Below are 17,576 nucleotides of genomic sequence, written 5' to 3'. Positions count from 1 at the left end.
TGAGAAGGTGACATATAAAAACCAGGAAGAACTTTCTGACAGCAAGAGCTGGTTCTGGGAGCTGTCTGCTTCCCAAAATGTTCATCCTGCCTTCAACCACCAGGTGGCGGCGTAGCCCAACCTGATAGCCTTGCATTGCCAAGGGGGAAACGGAACAACTTTTGCTGTCTAGCATTTCATCGGAAGGGTTTGCTACTTAAAGAATCACTCCTACGGTTGTAGATATCAAATCAATGTCCTTTAATGATGTAATGCAAGGAAAACATGAAGCTGCCTTGATAGAATGTGTTTTTTCCATCTAGTATCCACTGTCGGTGACTCTTTAGGGTCCCGCCAACCCAGGCCATGTGATCAGCATTAACCCCTCAATGCTAGGCTTCGTGCCCAAAGGCTGCCCCTCTAAGGGTCTAGACAAGGAAGCCTTGAAAGGGTATCGGAAGCTCTTACCAGTGCAAACTGTCTGATCCAAGGGCTCTGTCCAGGGTCCTGAAAGATCTGCCGCTAGCCTCCCTTGTCAGGCATCCTGGCCCTGACAAAACTCCTTCCATTCCAGAACGCTTGCTGGATCTGTACCCTCCCAACTCTCCTGTGAGCCCAACCCACCAGCACAGGACATTGCTCCATCTCTGCTGTAAGGATCTAGTGACTGCAGGAGAGGAGCACTTACTTCTATCCAGATGTAATGTGGCGTGACCTCCGGAGGACACGGTATGGGCTGGCTCTCTTCTGAAGCAGCTAAGGGATCTGCTTCTTTCCGCTCGGCAGAGAACAGGCCAAACTTCTGCTCCACGGTCATTTGCCAGGCCCCTGACATTTCCCGCATGAACTGGGAGGCAGGAGGAAAGAGGAACACAAGCGTTTGCTTCATTTCCTGCTTGCCGATCTTAATTCTATTCTAAATGGTAGGGTATACAGTCCACTCAGAGACACATTTTTTGGTTCTGTATGCTAGTTAGTACACAGAAATGCATGCATGTGTACACCTAGTTCTTGGGATATTTTTAGAATACTTCCTTTAAACACACATGTATTCCAAAAGCAACATAAGGCCACTTTCAAAGAAAATTGGCCCAAGTTATCCACTCTTGCTAGAAATACTGACTGCATTTCTACATCTCACGGCACAATCTTTACAAACTACCACTACCCAATGTGTGGAAGTGATATGACAAGCACAGTAGTTACATGTAAAAAAGGACCCTGGACAGCTAAGTCCAGTCAAAGGTGACTATGGGGTTGCCATAGTCATCTCGCTTTGTGGCGTTTGTCCACAGACAACTTTCCGGGTCATGTGGCCAGCAGGACTAATCCAGCAGGAAGGTAAACGGCATTTCTGTGTGCTGCTCTGGTTCGCCAGAAGCGGCTTAGTCATGCTGGCCACAAGACCCGGAAGCTGTACATCGACTCCCTCGGTCAATAAAGCGAGATGAGCGCCGCAACCCCAGAGTCATCCGTGACTGGACCTAATGGTCAGGGGTCCCTTTACCTTTACCTATGCAATTAGAAACACCAAACATAAGGGCAAATGAGGTGGATATGACTCCCTTCCATCCTAGCTAAATAACAGGGGAAGGTGGGAGAGGATTATTCGAAAGTGAGTGAAGAGAAACCAGCAGGTCTGGAAATAGAAAGGGACACCCTTCTAGCAAGATACTTCCAAGTTATTTCATAAATCTCACCTACAGAACAAGAGGAAGGGGGTAACCAGCCCTTCAACCCAACAGACAGAGAAGAAATAATTTCTAGCACAGGTGATTTTAAATACGCATCTATTCTTACTGTCAATTTTTTCCTTCTGGAGAATGACTCTTAAGACTGCAACCATAAAGAGAGTTACTAGGGACAGTCACTAGGGACCCTTGAACACATTAACTTCTGCGTAAACGCATCTCAGATTGTGCTGCGAGTGATTTTGTTTTCCTTACCGGCACTTCTATTCCATTCTTGGCAGCGAGCAGCCATTCCCAACAAGCGATGGCCGTTTCCATGCCGTGCTCACTGAACATTCGCAGCGGACCCCAACACAGGTGATGCAAGAGCTGAGGGTCAGTGTCTAAAATGGAAACATTTATATGTAGAAATATACTTTTTTAAAAAAAATAAAATAGTATTTTAAATGGGTTGGGTCCAGACTTAGTCATACTTAATATAGACCCACTTAAATTAATAGGACTCCAGGGAAGAAATGAAAGGAGTGGTGCATAAGTTACAAAACAAATAAGCAACATTTTGCATTTATCACACAAATGTTTTGTTCAACTATAAGCATCTGTAGCTCTTTAATCCTGCAACCCTACGATCTAAGGGTAGGCACTGATGCTTTTAGTGATGCTGTTGCAATTTTGTGTGTTGTATGCATTCCCCCCCCCCCCGAAAAGTGTGGTCTACAAATATTTAAATAAATAGCTGTAATGTGCCCTGGGACCTTATGGTAAACAAATCAATCACTCACTCACTCACTCAATCAATCAATCAATCAATCAATCAATCATCCTTACAGCTGTACAAAGCTGAATAATTATTTGCCCATCAACCAGTAGACAGAATTCTCTTTTATTGAGAAATAAAAGATCTAGTTTGAAATTCCTCTTTCAGCATCCTTTTCTGTGGCTTCTCTCTCTAAAACATGTATATATGCATGTACACATGGCAGAGCAAGGAAAATCGAACTGTTGTCCTTACCTCTGCTACTTATCAACATGGCTGTCATCTTAAACATGACTTGAGTGTAGTGTTCAGGCTGGCCCGGATCCAGAGCCTCGTTGAGCTGCTTGATCATTAGTTTACTGAGATCTGAGGTGCGGCCTGTGGCGTGACAGTAATTAATCATCCCAGCGACCTGTTAAGAGAATTTCCAATCAGTTGACAGGGCTTGCAAAAACCTTTAAATGTCTAGTGTTTATCTTTGTGGTCACCTGAATGTTTTCCAATTACTCTATGGCTAAGAAGAGCTTTTCAGCCCTGTCAAAGCATGGCAAGATTACTATTACAGTGGTACCTCAGGTTACATACACTTCAGGTTACAGACTCCACTAACCCAGAAATAGTGCTCCAGGTTAAGAACTTTGCTTCAGGATGAGAACAGAAATTGTGGTTCGGCGGTGCGGCAGCAGCGGGAGACCCCATTAGCTACAGTGGTGCTTCAGGTTAAGAACAGTTTCAGGTTAAGAACGGACCTCCAGAACAAATTAAGTACTTAACCCAAGGTACCACTGTATAGCCTTTGCAAAATATGGATTCTGCATTTTGTGAGTTCATGATGTTTCAATCAATCTTATTCTGCAAACCACTTTTGAGTTTATTTTCAGGTAAAGAAGAGCTGGGTAAAAATTATTAAAATAAAACATTCCCAAATATTCTCATGCATCCCTTTTGAATGGCCAAGTTTAAACATCTTGTTTGCACGTAATGATCCACGAAAGAATCCCTGGTCAACCAAAAGCTTTTAAAAGTACTAGGAGCTCAGGAAGAATATGATGGATGCAACAAATGTTACTCGGTTTGTTTCCACTTCTACATAAAATGTTTCTCGATACTAAAACGTATAACTTTCAAAATAATGTTTCAGCCACAATAAACAGTTTACTGTAAATGAGCAAATCTCACTCACTTTAGAGAAACAAAACAAGATGGAAACAAATAATAACCTTGTTTTAATGCCACAGGGCTTAGACTGCTGTACTTACTTCCCCAGCATAGCGATTTCGCAAGTTAAGTGAAGCCATGAAGTTGGAATAGTCTTTCTTTACACAGGCAGGCCTTTCAGTTAACTGGGTTGCCTACAAAAAAAAATACGTTTACTATGTAATCAGCGTGTTTTTACATGAGTAGAATGTGTCCTTTTATTTAAAATGTATCTCTGGGTTATTTGTGGGGCATAGGAATTCATTCATTTCCCCCCCCCCCCCAAAAAAAAATATAGTCTGAGGGACAGTGGACCGGCCCCCTGCTGAAAAAGTTTGCTGACCCCTGAAGTAAGTGATGTGTGTGTGTGCGCGCGCCCCCCCTTCTGCTGCTGTCCATCAAATGGTATTCAGTGGTATGCTATGCCTGAACATGGAGGTTCTACACAGACACTGCATCTATAATAGCCACTCACAGACCTCCATGGATCTGTTCAGCCCCCTCGCCTTTAAAATTAACTAAGCCCGTACCCATCACCACGTCTTGTGGCAGTGAATCTGCTAACTGGATTAGGTGGTGGTGTTCTTGGTGTTTTAACCCCACTCTTTAGCCGGGAAAAGACTCCTGCAGCGGCTTACCGACCCCAGTTATAAGACAGTCCCTGCCTGCAGGCTTCCGATCTAAGAAACAGGACACAAAAGGGGGATAGGGAGCGGGAGGCAATAGGAAAAAAGCAAGCTCAGGCACTGCAATGCAACTGAGTTGTATGGCGCTGGAAAACTTGAATGTGTTACGTGAATTCAGAGCGTACCCCTCCTCAATGAAAACTGTTAACTCCCCAGAGAGCACTGGGCTCCACTTGTATAAAATAGTCGCAAAACCAAGAAGAAGAAGAAACACAGCAAACTCTGTCCAGTTAACCAAAGAGGTGATTGTCCTCACTCACCCCCAGAGTTGTGTTCTGCCTGTTGTAGCCTGCGAAGTGGAGAATGCTCTCCGTGGCCATAGCCAGCCCTGTGTGCTGGGACAGGCCAGAGACCCAGTTCTGATGCTTGTTTAAATATTCCTGAATGAAGAGCAGAGAGAATAGTCTGAGTGCAAGCGGAAAATTTAAAACAAGGTCCGTATGTTTTATCTTATGTTGGTCTGTGACCGAAATAAAGTTTGATACTGATACTACTTTGAAACAATCTCTAATATAATATACCGAAAATGGCATTCCCTTCTGTGGCTGAAGAGAGGGAGTGCCTTGTTTTACATAGTATGCCTCCATCTTTAAATACACACACACCCCAATATTTAGCTACAACTTTCAGAAGTTACCTGCAAGTGAGATTTGGTGACCGAAGGGGCCCATTTCATGGCTTCTTGGAGGATCATTCCACAGCGTGCGGCAAAATCCTTCACTATACTCTAAAAAAAGAGACACAAAACAGTCAGCTGGTAAAATGAATTGTTGTGCTGAATAATAAAAGCAAAATACAGTCGTACCTTGGTTTTCGAACAGCTTAGTTCTCAATCATTTTGGCTCCTGAACGCGGCAAATCCGGAAGTGAGTGTTCAGGTTTGCAAACTATTTTTGGAAGCCCAACATCCAGCTTCCGTGGCTTCCGATTGGTTGCAGGAGCTTCCAGCAGCCAATCAGAAGCCGCGCTTCGGTTTCAGAACGTTTTGGAAGTCGAATGGACTTCCGGAACGGATTCCATTCGACTTCCAAGGTACGACTTATAAAGCAAATATTAAGCTGGGTCAGGCGCACAAGCAAAATATCCAACATGTGGCAGTAAAATTGCTAGCACATTTGAAAAGCTAAGCAGGCTCTGGCATGGTTTCAAATTGTGCATTCGATTCCTGCGCTTTATCTAGAACATTGATCAACCCCCCCCCCATTATTAATATTTGATAAATGTATTTAGTATTATTTGGGTGGCTGGTCCAACTCAGAGAGTAGAACCTCTAAAATTAATAGACACGGCTAACTTAGGTCCGTTAATTTCAAACAAACCTGAGCAGAATTTGGTTTCTTTTCTTTCTTAATTAGATTTCTTATTTGCCTTTCACCAATATTAGCTTGGTGGAAGAACCTCTGCTTGGCATGCAGAAGGTCCAAGGTTCATCCCCCAGCCTCCCCAGAGAGCCACAGTCAGGCAGTGTGGCGTTTGCCTCCTAGGTGGGTCATAAGGAAAGGGTTAAATGAGTGTGATGTGATTGGCCAGAGAGAAACTGATAGGAGGAGTTAGAGTTAGAGTCGGAGGGTGTGGAAGTCAGTTGAGAGTTGGGAGTTGGAGAAGGAAGAGGGAGGATATGTCTGTGGGTTGGTCGAGTTGTGTGGTGAGAGAGTGAGGGGAACTGTTAGGTGGAGTCAGATAGATAGCTGGGATAATCAGTTTGAAGTTGTTAGGAAGTTGAAGTTGCTTATAAAAATAAACTTGATTATTTAGAATCATAGAATCATAGAGTTGGAAGAGACCCCAAGGGCCATCGAGTCCAACCCCCTGCCAAGCAGGAAACACCATCAGAGCACTCCTGACATATGGTTGTCAAGCCTCTGCTTAAAGACCTCCAAAGAAGGAGACTCCACCACACTCCTTGGCAGCAAATTCCACTGTCAAACAGCTCTTACTGTCAGGAAGTTCTTCCTAATGTTTAGGTGGAATCTTCTTTCTTGTAGTTTGGATCCATTGCTCCGTGTCCGCTTCTCTGGAGCAGCAGAAAACAACCTTTCTCCCTCCTCTATGTGACATCCTTTTATATATTTGAACATGGCTATCATATCACCCCTTAACCTCCTCTTCTCCAGGCTAAACATGCCCAGCTCCCTTAGCCGTTCCTCATAAGGCTAAGGGAGCCTTTGTTAATGTTAACAACTGTCTGGACTCCGTGTGTACCCGAGGGAAACGGGTTGGTGGCAGCGAAGAGGCAATCACAGTGGGGGCACAGGGATCAATAGACTGTCAAACATCCGGGAACCCTGTGTGATCGCCACAGGCAGCGAAGACAACATTAAGCTAGAAGGACCAAACCAGCCTGATTCAGTATAAGGGAGCTTCCTATGTACCAATCCCCACATGTGGACATCTAGGACAAAGGAAATGGGGTGGGCACACTGGGCAAGCGGGGAGGAAGATGGGCTCTTGCTCCTCCACCCATATGCAACTAGGTAAGCCCATCTATTCCAGCCTGGCAAAGGCAGACAAAATGCTACTCTTCTCTTTCACAGAAAGGCCTTTGCAGTTCAGTACTGCTGCAGTGCAAGGAAACAGAAATGTTCCAAAAAATATATGAGGCCAGACATAAGTAATTAGTCGCCTTCAAGCATTAACCACGTGCTGGAGCACAAAGATGCAAATCTAGAAAAGGTCACAGTATTCATCTTTCTGCATCCTGGCGTGTCTTACCTCTCTAGCTTCGTATGTATCGGGAACAGTAATTCTATACGGGGCGTCTGGAATGTCATAGTAGGGTTGGTCCTTGTGAATGTCCTGAAAAGGAAAAAAACAACCCTTTAACAAGAATCAGATCACTGTCTTAGAAATGCTGTGTGTTGACATCTGTCTGTCTCAAAAGACAATGGAGTGCGCCTCCAGGGGAAGAGTCAAACTGCTTCAGAATCACATTGCCTGCTGTGGCTGCAGAGAGGGTAATTTGTAACTACTGCCTCCCATGTTGTTTTAGCTGTGTTAGCAGCATTGAAGTGACTTCCCCGAGGCGCAAGCCTAGGCAGTGTGTATGGAGATCCCGGGCTGCCCAGACGACAAGACCCACACCTCGCTGGTAGGGTCCAGAGGAAAGCAGAGCAATACATTTGGCACCAGCATGGCTGCAGGAGTTGCCAGAAAGAAGTGTACAAGGCGCCAACCAACCATCTTAGGGACTCCACTCTGGATTTGTGCAAGATTTACTCCAGAGGGAAGTATCAGCATGCATGGAAGAACCCAACGTCTGCAGAAATTCAAAAGGTTTTCAGGAAGAAAGCCCTAGGAGTTCTCAACAACCCAACAAAGGCTGAGCATCCTCAGTTACTGGACAATGACAAGCGTCTTTTGTGGGATGGAACAGAAAACTAAGGGAGAAGTGGAATAGAATATTCTGGAGGAAACGAAGAGGGGCTGGCCAGTTATTTCAAGGATAAGGAACCATGTTTCAGCCCAAGGGATGCAATCGCTTCTGCTCAACTTTCTGAGAAGCAAATGTGGGCAGAACAACATATGCAGTGCAAGAACTCTACAAAAGAGTTTCATAATATAATGACGATGATGATGATGATGATAATATGGTTAATATGAAAATACTTACTGCACTCAATGACAGGGAGAGGGTCTGAAGGATATCTAACATGGTCTTCAGCACTGTTCCACTCCAAAGTAAGTGAGGGAACCTTGAAACAAAAAAGACATGTACAAAAGTCTTCATCAGTCTAGTTGTTACACAAAGCAGAGGGTGGGAATGAAGGGAGGAAATTACAAAAACCAAGGGAGAGTTGCTGTTGCATGAACATCAAAATAAGGACAGCATATTTAAAAATACACTCACTTGTCTACAAGGCCAGATAAGTACTTATCGGCGACCCGTCTGATCCTCTTATGAATATGATTGAAATTCACCAGCAAAAACTGAGCATGTCTTTCCAGCTCTTCTTCGTTTTCTTTCGTTTTAGCCTAAACATGTAAGAGGAACATGAGGCTTTTTGTTGTTCCTTTAAAACAGTTGCTAAATCACTGCTTACGTTTGCAATACTATGTACACTAATATCTGGATAAAAATGTCTAAGACCATTATAGGAAAATAGGACTTGGCTCTGCATTAGGATTTATCTCTTATCTAGCACCATTAATGAGTTAGGTAGAGAGTAACAACAAGACAGCAGCCAGCTTGCTCAACCCTAATGTCCTATTTTGATCAGTACTCAATAAAAACCATTGCCAAGCTTGCTCCTCAGAAAGGTTCTGCTGTCACCTAGAGCATTTGCTATTGCTTTGCAATGTAAGAAGAATGAGCCCTGAATTCATGCGATCGATAGATCTCTCTCCAACAGAACCACACTGTTTTTCAGTTCCATGTAAAGTTAAGGAAATACAAGGCCATGTTATTAGCTAACAATTTCATGGGTTAGTGTCATGTGAATGATCCTCATGCTCATATGTTCCCTCCTCCTCCTTCCTCTCCATGCTACAATTCTCTGCCTAACTTCCAGGCTAGCAGCAAACTATGGTTTGTTGTTCCACCCAAGCCACAGTTCTGTGTTGAATCTGAACTGACCCTCAGATTGTTCTCCTCTATTCCTGGATCCACACTGCTCTAAATGCAGGGAGAAACCCATTCTGAAGGTTTTTAGGACGGGTTTCAATTAAGGGCTAAAGGAAGTTCCACCTGCCATTTCTATGCAACAGTTTTTCAATGGGTCGGAGCAACAGCAGAGGACCCAATCTGCTAGCCTAAGGATTTAACGTGGAAGTGCATCAGGGTTGTATCCAATGCAGTGCTTATTAAAGTCAATTTGAAGTAGACTTGTTATGCCAGCGAAACGCTTTGTGCCAGTAAAACGTTGTGCAAGGGGACGCATTAGCGTAGTAGCTTTGTTGCACGATAAGACTGTGAAATCTGTTGCACAAGGAGTTTCTGCCAGCACCACTGTTGTGTTGGGGTTCCTCTGTTGTGCACAGCTAAACTCACCCATCCATTAGCTCAAGGGTCCTTTCGTAGCGGACAGAGAAATTGGATGCAGCCCCAAGTCAAGGATGGGGAACTGGTGTCTGTCCAGATGTTGTCAGACTTCACCTCCCATCAGCCTCAGTTGGCAGAGGCCACGGTGAGAGATGACAATAACTGTACTCCAGCAACATTGAAGGTTCACAGGTTCCCCAACCCTGTTCTGCACTACGTTTGCAAAAGCACTCTAGATTTGTGTTGACCTAAGGAGGCGTTTTGTCATTGCCCTGGTTAACTTACTTTGTCAGCCATCATGCAGAGGAAGGCTTCAAACACCTTATCTGCTACGGCTATGACACACTGCATCATACCTGAAAGGAGGAAGCAAAAGAAAAGAAATGTTGGCTATGCTTATTTTTTACCCATTTTCTCCTTGAAACTCTGGGACAGATTTCCTTCTCGGTAGACCTAAAGGGGGAGGTTTTGCATCACTCACGCCTCCATCCTAAAAATCATTTCCACCGGACTTAATGAATGACTACTGCCTAACCTCCACCAGTCCTTCAAATCCTTCAAGTCTCCATTAAAGGTGACTTTAATTGCATGAAAACCATTTCCCACCAACTGCCTGATGCTAAAGATTCCAGGAGACAAGCAGGCAGGTGAAGACAACACTGGGGGCCTGTTTCTGTTACAGTTGGACAGTCTCTTCTCCCCACAAGCCTGTCTACTGCACACTGCCCGGGGGGAAGGATCTTGATGATTTGTCATGATGTTGTTCATTATGATTTTACTGGTGCAGTTTGAAATATTTGAAGTTGCTTTGGATAGATTTGTATCCTGAAGAGGCAGGATGCAAACGAGTATCATAAACAAACACACAAGATGTGCATGTTATTTTTTATTTATTTAACTAGCCGCCATAAGGGAAACTGCACAATTTTTGTCCGTGTGGGGATGGGCTTAAACCTCTCTTTCCCTACCAGAGTCCTGACAAAAATTATCCACCTACCCCCTTGTGGGAAGGAAGCCACCAAAAAGGTAGCCCAATAATTATGCTACATTATATGAAATGAGGGACGCAGGTAGCGCTGTGGGTTAAACCACAGAGCCTAGGACTTGCCGATCAGAAGGTCGGCGGTTCGAATCCCCGCAATGGGGTGAGCTCCCGTTGCTCGGTCCCTGCTCCTGCCAACCTAGCAGTTCGAAAGCACGTCAAAGTGCAAGTAGATAAATAGGTACCGCTCTGGCGGGAAGGTAAATGGCGTTTCCGTGCGCTGCTCTGGTTCGCCAGAAGCGGCTTAGTCATGCTGGCCACATGACCCAGAAGCTGTACGCCGGCTCCCTTGGCCAATAAAGCAAGATGAGCGCCGCAACCCCAGAGTCGGCCATGACTGGACCTAATGGTCAGGGGTCCCTTTAACTTTATATGAAATGAAAGCTGGTAAAAGTTTGTTTAATTCTGTTACAGCCAGACACAAATCTGTCTACCTTAGGTAAAACACAATCTATATACAGTCTCACCCGATTTGTCTTTTTGAATAGCTTTATCCTCAAAATAACAAAACATCACTTGGAAGCGATCTGGGTCTGTTGAACGCAATACCCTAGGAAAGAGAATATGAGAAATGCGTTTGACATAGAAATACAGGTGAAGGAGGCTTTTTAAAGTGCCCATTCACAGAAAACAGCTGTCTTTTCCTTACATGGTGTGGAATTCTAACTGAAAGAAACCTTGTTTTAAAATGTAACTGCTAAAAGCTAAAACTCTTGCAGGAGTTGCCTTCCATTTTGCACTCATCATGTCATCCACTGACATAGCATGCGACAATAGCCACCAGCTTAGGGTCAAATTTCATGTCATGCTTATTGCGCAGCTTAATGTTTTTCTTTAATTAATTATAGCCACAGGGGTCTTGAGGGGGGGGGGGAACTGTTAACAGAGAAAGTAGTACACAGGGAAGCCTATCCCTTCCCTACCAAGCCACAACCCCTGCAAAACCACCAACCCCCATTACAGCTACACGGCAGGGTCAAAAAAAATAAAATGTTCCTGTTTTGCTTACCATTATTGGAAACTTTTTTTTACTAAGGCTCATAGCTGGAGGGGGAGTTCATGAAGCTGGATTAGGAAGGCTAAACCTCCCTGCATACAGCTGTAATTGTTTAATGGAAAAACAAGGGACGCAGCTGAACCATTTGCATTAAGTTGCCCAGTTTGAAAAAGGATTAAAGAATTAGTGGGGGGAAAGCACAAAGTCAAAGTGCATCAAATGCCAGAAATTGGTTCGGACATAATGCAAAGCCAAACCAAGATGTGGCACAAAACTGCAAGCTTCCAGGCTCCCTAAGAGGAGGAGGGCAGCCACTTCATTCCTCCCCAGTCATTTTGCTGAAGTGCCACGCTGACCTAAGCCATAGGTTGTCTTAGCGTGTTGTCCAAACCCATCCTTATGGCTTAGCTTTCCCAGACAAACCATGAGCTGTAAACCAAGGTCTGCCCTATGGTTTACAATCCGTGGTTTGTCCAAGAGAGCTAAACTACAAGCCCAGGTTCAGACGGCACAGGAAGCCAAACCATGGCTTAACTCAGTCCAGGGCAGAAGCAAGATGAGTGGGATGTCGCCTCCCAGAGCCTGTGCGCTCGTGCTAAACCACGGTTTGGTTTACCATGACAAGCAAACAGGGCACTACAAAATCACGAGCAGGGCTTCAAAAGCTACCTCATGCATTCTAAACGGTACACAGAGAGCAGGTAGGTAGACATGGCAAAGTCCAGCTTATTGATCAGGGCAGATACGTCTGGCGGAGGATCCAAAAGATTGATGATGGTGCTCCGTAACTCATTCAGTTCAGCCTAAGAGCAAACCAAGAAAAACAACCATCAGCTACCCCAAACATGAGTTACTCAACCTGTAGAACTCCTCTGAACAGTCGTTACTTTTGTACTTTACACAAAGGGAATTAAAACAACGGAAGCATAAAAAAATCCTTTTGCAGGATACAGAAAGGTGCTCAAAGTGTTTCACAACACATCCTGAGAGAAGACAAACACTATGTGTTTGGCTTACAAGTATCAAGATGCAAGAATGCTGATGCAGCTCAATGCGACTCATCACAAGTCAGGATGAAGTCTGCCAAAAAAAAGAAAGATTCTCACGGGGTGTCGGCTTTTATTTTTCTTCCATCGTAAGAGCATAAGCAGTCGCCAGCTAACTGCTCCACTCGCAAGCAAGCAGAGGAGTACTACAGCTTATGATACGGGGAGGGAATCAGGAAACTGGATCGATGCAAATAACTTCTGAAAGGGCAGGGAGAAACAAAACCAAGTTGCTGTCTGCCACAACTTCAAAAGTCTTGACAGGTAAGAATCAAAAGCAGGAAAAACAAAGACTGTCTCTCTTTCTTTCTTTCTTTCTTTCTTTCTCTCTCTCCCTCACTCTCAACTGATATCCCTGGGGCAGAACTACATGTTATGAGGTTAACATAGGACCCCTCCAGACCTCCTCTTTATCAGACATTCACCCTGGTTTGCTTTGGTGGAAGTTATACGATGTCTTTGCTGAGCATCCATTCCATTTTGTTTGCAATCAGACATTTACTCCACACTCTGCAGTGCATTTCCCTGTCACATTTTTAAGCTGCAAAATCTGTTTGTTTGTTTTTTTAAGTGGATTTGTTGCGCCAGGGGAAGAGGTGCCTTATTCCACTTTAACTGTGCAAACTACATTTCCAGGGTTTGATTAAATCCCTCCGGTCAAAGTACAGTGGTGCCCCGCAAGACGAATGCCTCGCAAGACAGAAAACTCGCTAGACGAAAGAGTTTTCCGTTTTGGAGGTGCTTCACAAAATGAATTTCCCTATGGGCTTGCTTCGCAAGACGAAAATGTCTTGCGAGTTCCTGCGGGGTTTTTTCCTCCCCCCCCCCTTTTTCTAAGGCGCTAAGCTGCTTATCAGCTGATCCGCTAAGCCGCTAATAGCGCTAATCCGCGAAGGCGCTAATGGGCTTGCTTCGTAAGACGGAAAAACCGCAAGATGAAGAGACTCGCAGAACGGATTCTTTTCGTCTTGCGAGGCACAACTGTACTGACAATCTGGGGGTGCCCAAACCCATAACTGCCTTGTAATACCTGTTAGAATTCCTGCTCCGTGATTGCTGTCATTGGATTTTTGTCTATCACATGACGGTGTATGTTTTGACTCCACAGAGTGGGAACTGACGGAGATAGGATGTTTGTGTTACTGTGTTCCATGAAGTGGGACTATTGTCCTTTGTTCTTTTTCTCTTTGCTGTCTGATGCTAGAGAGGGAGCCATGTTGCAGTGCTCCGTGTGTGTTTGTATGTAAATAAACGTAGATTAGCCAAAATGCTGAGTTCTGTTACGAAAACTACAAAGACTCTGCGGATCCCTAAGTGTGCCGGTGTCTGTTGGCATCAGTCACTGTGATGTTCGGGCAGAAGAACGCTTTTGAAGCTCCCGAATGAACGACCAGGAAGAAGAGAACATGCCAGTCGGGCATGTGTCTCTGCCAGGGTCCTACTCGAGTGTAGGACGAGCTCCTGACAAGACCAAGACTAGGCAGTAGTGCCTTTGTGGGGAGAAACAGCAGGCAGTGCTTGACCTCTCTGGCTGCCTACTGATTCTCTCCCACATGCCCTTCCCTTTGGGTGTTTTTAAGAGTGGAAGCATTGGTGGGAGTCCAGGGAGAGAAAGGTTCAGCACCCCTTCCTCCTCCTGCCAATTCTTCCCTGCAAAAGATCCATACGCCTCATTGCATTGGTAGCCTGTATAATGTTTAGTTCTGCTTGGGGATTTCAGTGAGGCTGCTCCTTAAAAAAAACCTTTGTTCTCTTTAAGGTGGGAGCTGCATAACACAAGAGGGTATTTTTATGATCTCAGCAACCCATTCACTCTGTGCATTAATGAGGGTCTGAAAAGAAGGGGGCAGGACTTACGGAAGTGACTGTGTCGTTTTTCATAGCTGAGTTGTACTGAAGAACAGAGCGGAGAGGCTCTTTGCTAGGAAACGTCAGTAGCGGTGACTTGGTTGCTATCTCACAAACACCCTCATACCACTCTTCTGGCCAAAGACCTAAAATTTGGAGACAAAAGAACATTATACCTGGTCCAGAATGTGGCAGCGAGACGGGTGACTGGGAGTGGCCGCCGAGATCATATAACACCGGTCCAAAAGACCTACATTGGCTCCCAGTACATTTCCGAGCACATTCAAAGTGTTGGTACAGATCTTTAAACCCCTAAACAGCCTCGGCCCTGGGTACCTGAAAGAGCATCTCCACCCCCATCATTCAGCCCGGACACAGAAGTCCAGTGCCGAAAGCCTCCTGGTTGTTCCCTCGCTGCGAGGTTACAGGTAACCAGCAGAGAGCCTTCTCCAGGCATAGGCAAACTCAGCCCTCCAGACATTTTTGGGACTACAACTCCCATCATCCCTAGCTAACAGGACCACTGGTCAGGGATGATGGGTATTGTAGTCTCAAAACATCTGGAGGGCCAAGTTTGCCTATGCCTGGCCTTCTCGGTAGTGGCGCCCGCCCTGTGGAACGCCCTCCCATCAGATGTCAAGGAAATAAACAACTATCCGACTTTTAGAAGACATCTGAAGGCAGCCATGTTTAGCAAAGTTTTTAATGTTTGATATTTTATCACTTTTATTATTATTAATAATAATAATAATAGTATTCTGTTGGGAGCCGCCCAGATGGGCGTGGTACAAATAAATTATTATCATTATTATCATTATCATCATCATCATCATCATCATCATCATCATCATCTCTGGGCATTAAGACCAGAACTATGTCCAACCAGGATGCTGTCATTGTGCCAAGAACTTTTATCAAAGGTAAAAGTAACAAAAATTAGTTTGAGTCACACAAGGCTTTTTAAATTTAGATATTAGAAACCCTTTCAAAAAGATTAAAGCTTGGTTTGCATGCAGTCGCAATTTGGTGTTAATTGACTGAGCCTTGCACTCATATGTTCCCTCATCCCCTCATCCAATCAGATTTCCTCCTTTTTGTCATAAGCCACACCATTTGACCTCCAAACCATGAGCAACAGCTGGATTATGACTCTGGTTTTAGAGGGCAGGCAAAAACACACACAAAAAAAACACAGTTTGCCTGTTCAGGTGTGATGGGTAGAACTTAGCAGGACAGAACCCAATGGACTTAAAACTGAGTGCCAGTGAAACTGAAACAGTATAGAATTTAGACTGCTCAGTCTATCCCCATTTGTGGGTTTCTTGTCACAACCACAACAGGACAGGACAGCCATGATATTTCTTGCTGCTGCCGCCGCTGCTGCTGCTACAACAAATTAGCATAATTCTTCAGCAGTGAAGTCGCTGGTAAATGAAAACTTTTAAATGTGGCAACAGGCAGCTATTTGGCATATTTCCCTGCCTCTCCATTGAGAACCAGTTGTCCAAATAAAAAGGAATCTCTGGAGTACCTGAGCCTTCCACAGCAAATCCCATAAGCACCGAATACAGCCAGAAGTCACGGAAGAGCTTCTGTAACCTGGGCTTAGCTTCCTTGATGGGTGGCAAGCGTCTTGTGAGCTAGCAGAGTAAATGGAAGGGAAAATACGTTAACCACCTATCTGATAACATAAATGCAATGATATGCATGTAGATATTCTGGTACTTCTGATCTTGGATTTCTCACCTAAACATCAACCTAATAAAATGCAGATCATACTAATCAACATTAGTCCATCAACTATTGTGGTCCACTGGATTAAGTGTCCTAGCTCTGCCATGACTCATGTTAACAATATTAACAACAAGAAGCAGTTGCTCTACAGAAAAGATGGGGAGCCATTGAGCCGTCAGATGTAGTGGGGGCTACAACTCCCAATATCCCTGATCAGGAGGGAGGGGTCCTGTTGAGCTGAGATGGAATTCAACATCATCTGGTGGACCACCCTTGCCCAGCAGAATTGTCAAGAGAACAAAACTAGAGGTTTCCAATTTTTGAGTAGATTAATTATAGCAAAGACTCTCAAGAGCCGTAAGCACATACATTGTAAGACATACCCAATGTTATTGGGAAAGGGCTGTAGCTTAGCTGTAGAGCATCTGCTTTGCCTGCAGAGGGTCCCATTCCACCCAGAGTGGCTGGGGCAACCCAGTCAGATGGTACAAATAATATATAATATAATATAATATAATATAATATAATATAATATAATATAATATAATATAATATAATATAATATAATATAATATAATATACAGTGGTGCCCCGCAAGACGAATGCCTCGCAAGACAGAAAACCCGCTAGACGAAAGGGTTTTCCGTTTTGGAGGCGCTTTGCAAAACGAATTTCCCTATGGGCTTGCTTCGCAAGACGAAAATGTCTTGCGAGTTCCTGCGGTTTTTTCCCCCTCCCCCCCTTTTCCTAAGCCGCTAAGCCGCTTATCAGCTGATCCACTGATAAGCCGCTTATCAGCTGATCCGCTAAAAGCCGCTAAACCGCTAATAGCGCTAATCCGCTAAGCTGTCAATGGGCTTGCTTCGCAAGACGAAAAAACCGCTATACGACGAGCCTCACGGAACGGATTAATTTCGTCTTGCGAGGCACCACTGTAATATAATATAATACGATATGATGATGATGTTCAATTTCTGCCTGGCATCTCAAGATAGGGCTGGGAGACAGCCCTGCCTGAAATCCTGGAGCTGCCCAGCCAATCAAGGTATACAATACTGAGTTGATGCACCAATGGTCTGACTCAATATAAGGCAGCTTCCTATGTTCCCAAAACAGATTAACTATACAGTCATACCTCGGATTACACACACTTTGGGTTGCACGATTTCGAGTTGCGCACTGTGCTGAACCCAGAAGTACCAGAACAGGTTATTTCCGGGTTTCGGCGCTTGTGTGTGCACTAAATCACGCTCTGTGCATGCACAGAAGCACAGAAGCGCAACCCGTGTGTGCACAGACATGGTTCTGCGGGTTGTGAACGTGCCTCCCGCACGGATCACGTTCACAACCCGAGCGTCCACTTAGATGCTACAGAGAAAGCAGGCAACAGTTAACTATTTCAACATGACATCACTCAGAGTCCAAGGCTTGCATTCTCCATGTTTGAACACTATCAGTTCTGAAATGTTAAGGGTGATTATGGAATTAAAAATGTAGCTCGTAAGTTAGAAGGTGCAATCAAAGACAGCAACTATGTTAGGCATCAATCAAAACGCCTACAAAATTTAGAAAAGCAAGGGACACTTGGATAACTAGCTTACATTCTCTTAACCATTTTTAT

At 44.5% G+C, this 17,576-nt stretch overlaps 1 protein-coding gene across 1 annotated transcript in view; it reads right to left on the bottom strand.

Annotated features, from left to right (window-relative positions):
• PI4KA (phosphatidylinositol 4-kinase alpha) overlaps window positions 1–17,576 on the bottom strand; it is a 91,574-nt gene that overhangs the window by 25,368 nt on the left and 48,630 nt on the right. The window contains exons 20-33 of the mRNA XM_081842728.1: window positions 15,753–15,861; window positions 14,231–14,367; window positions 11,997–12,130; window positions 10,798–10,880; window positions 9,574–9,644; window positions 8,158–8,282; window positions 7,921–8,002; window positions 7,023–7,106; window positions 4,948–5,037; window positions 4,571–4,690; window positions 3,687–3,779; window positions 2,683–2,839; window positions 1,926–2,053; window positions 668–826 (exon numbers count right to left, since the gene is read on the bottom strand). Coding sequence (XP_081698854.1) covers window positions 668–826; window positions 1,926–2,053; window positions 2,683–2,839; window positions 3,687–3,779; window positions 4,571–4,690; window positions 4,948–5,037; window positions 7,023–7,106; window positions 7,921–8,002; window positions 8,158–8,282; window positions 9,574–9,644; window positions 10,798–10,880; window positions 11,997–12,130; window positions 14,231–14,367; window positions 15,753–15,861 — 1,572 coding nt within the window. The remainder of the gene's footprint in view (window positions 1–667; window positions 827–1,925; window positions 2,054–2,682; window positions 2,840–3,686; window positions 3,780–4,570; window positions 4,691–4,947; window positions 5,038–7,022; window positions 7,107–7,920; window positions 8,003–8,157; window positions 8,283–9,573; window positions 9,645–10,797; window positions 10,881–11,996; window positions 12,131–14,230; window positions 14,368–15,752; window positions 15,862–17,576) is intronic.

Source organism: Podarcis erhardii (assembly GCF_964252035.2).
Source record: "Podarcis erhardii genome assembly, chromosome: 15".
NCBI lineage: Eukaryota > Metazoa > Chordata > Lepidosauria > Squamata > Lacertidae > Podarcis > Podarcis erhardii.
This window is presented reverse-complemented; position numbering and strand designations above follow the sequence as displayed.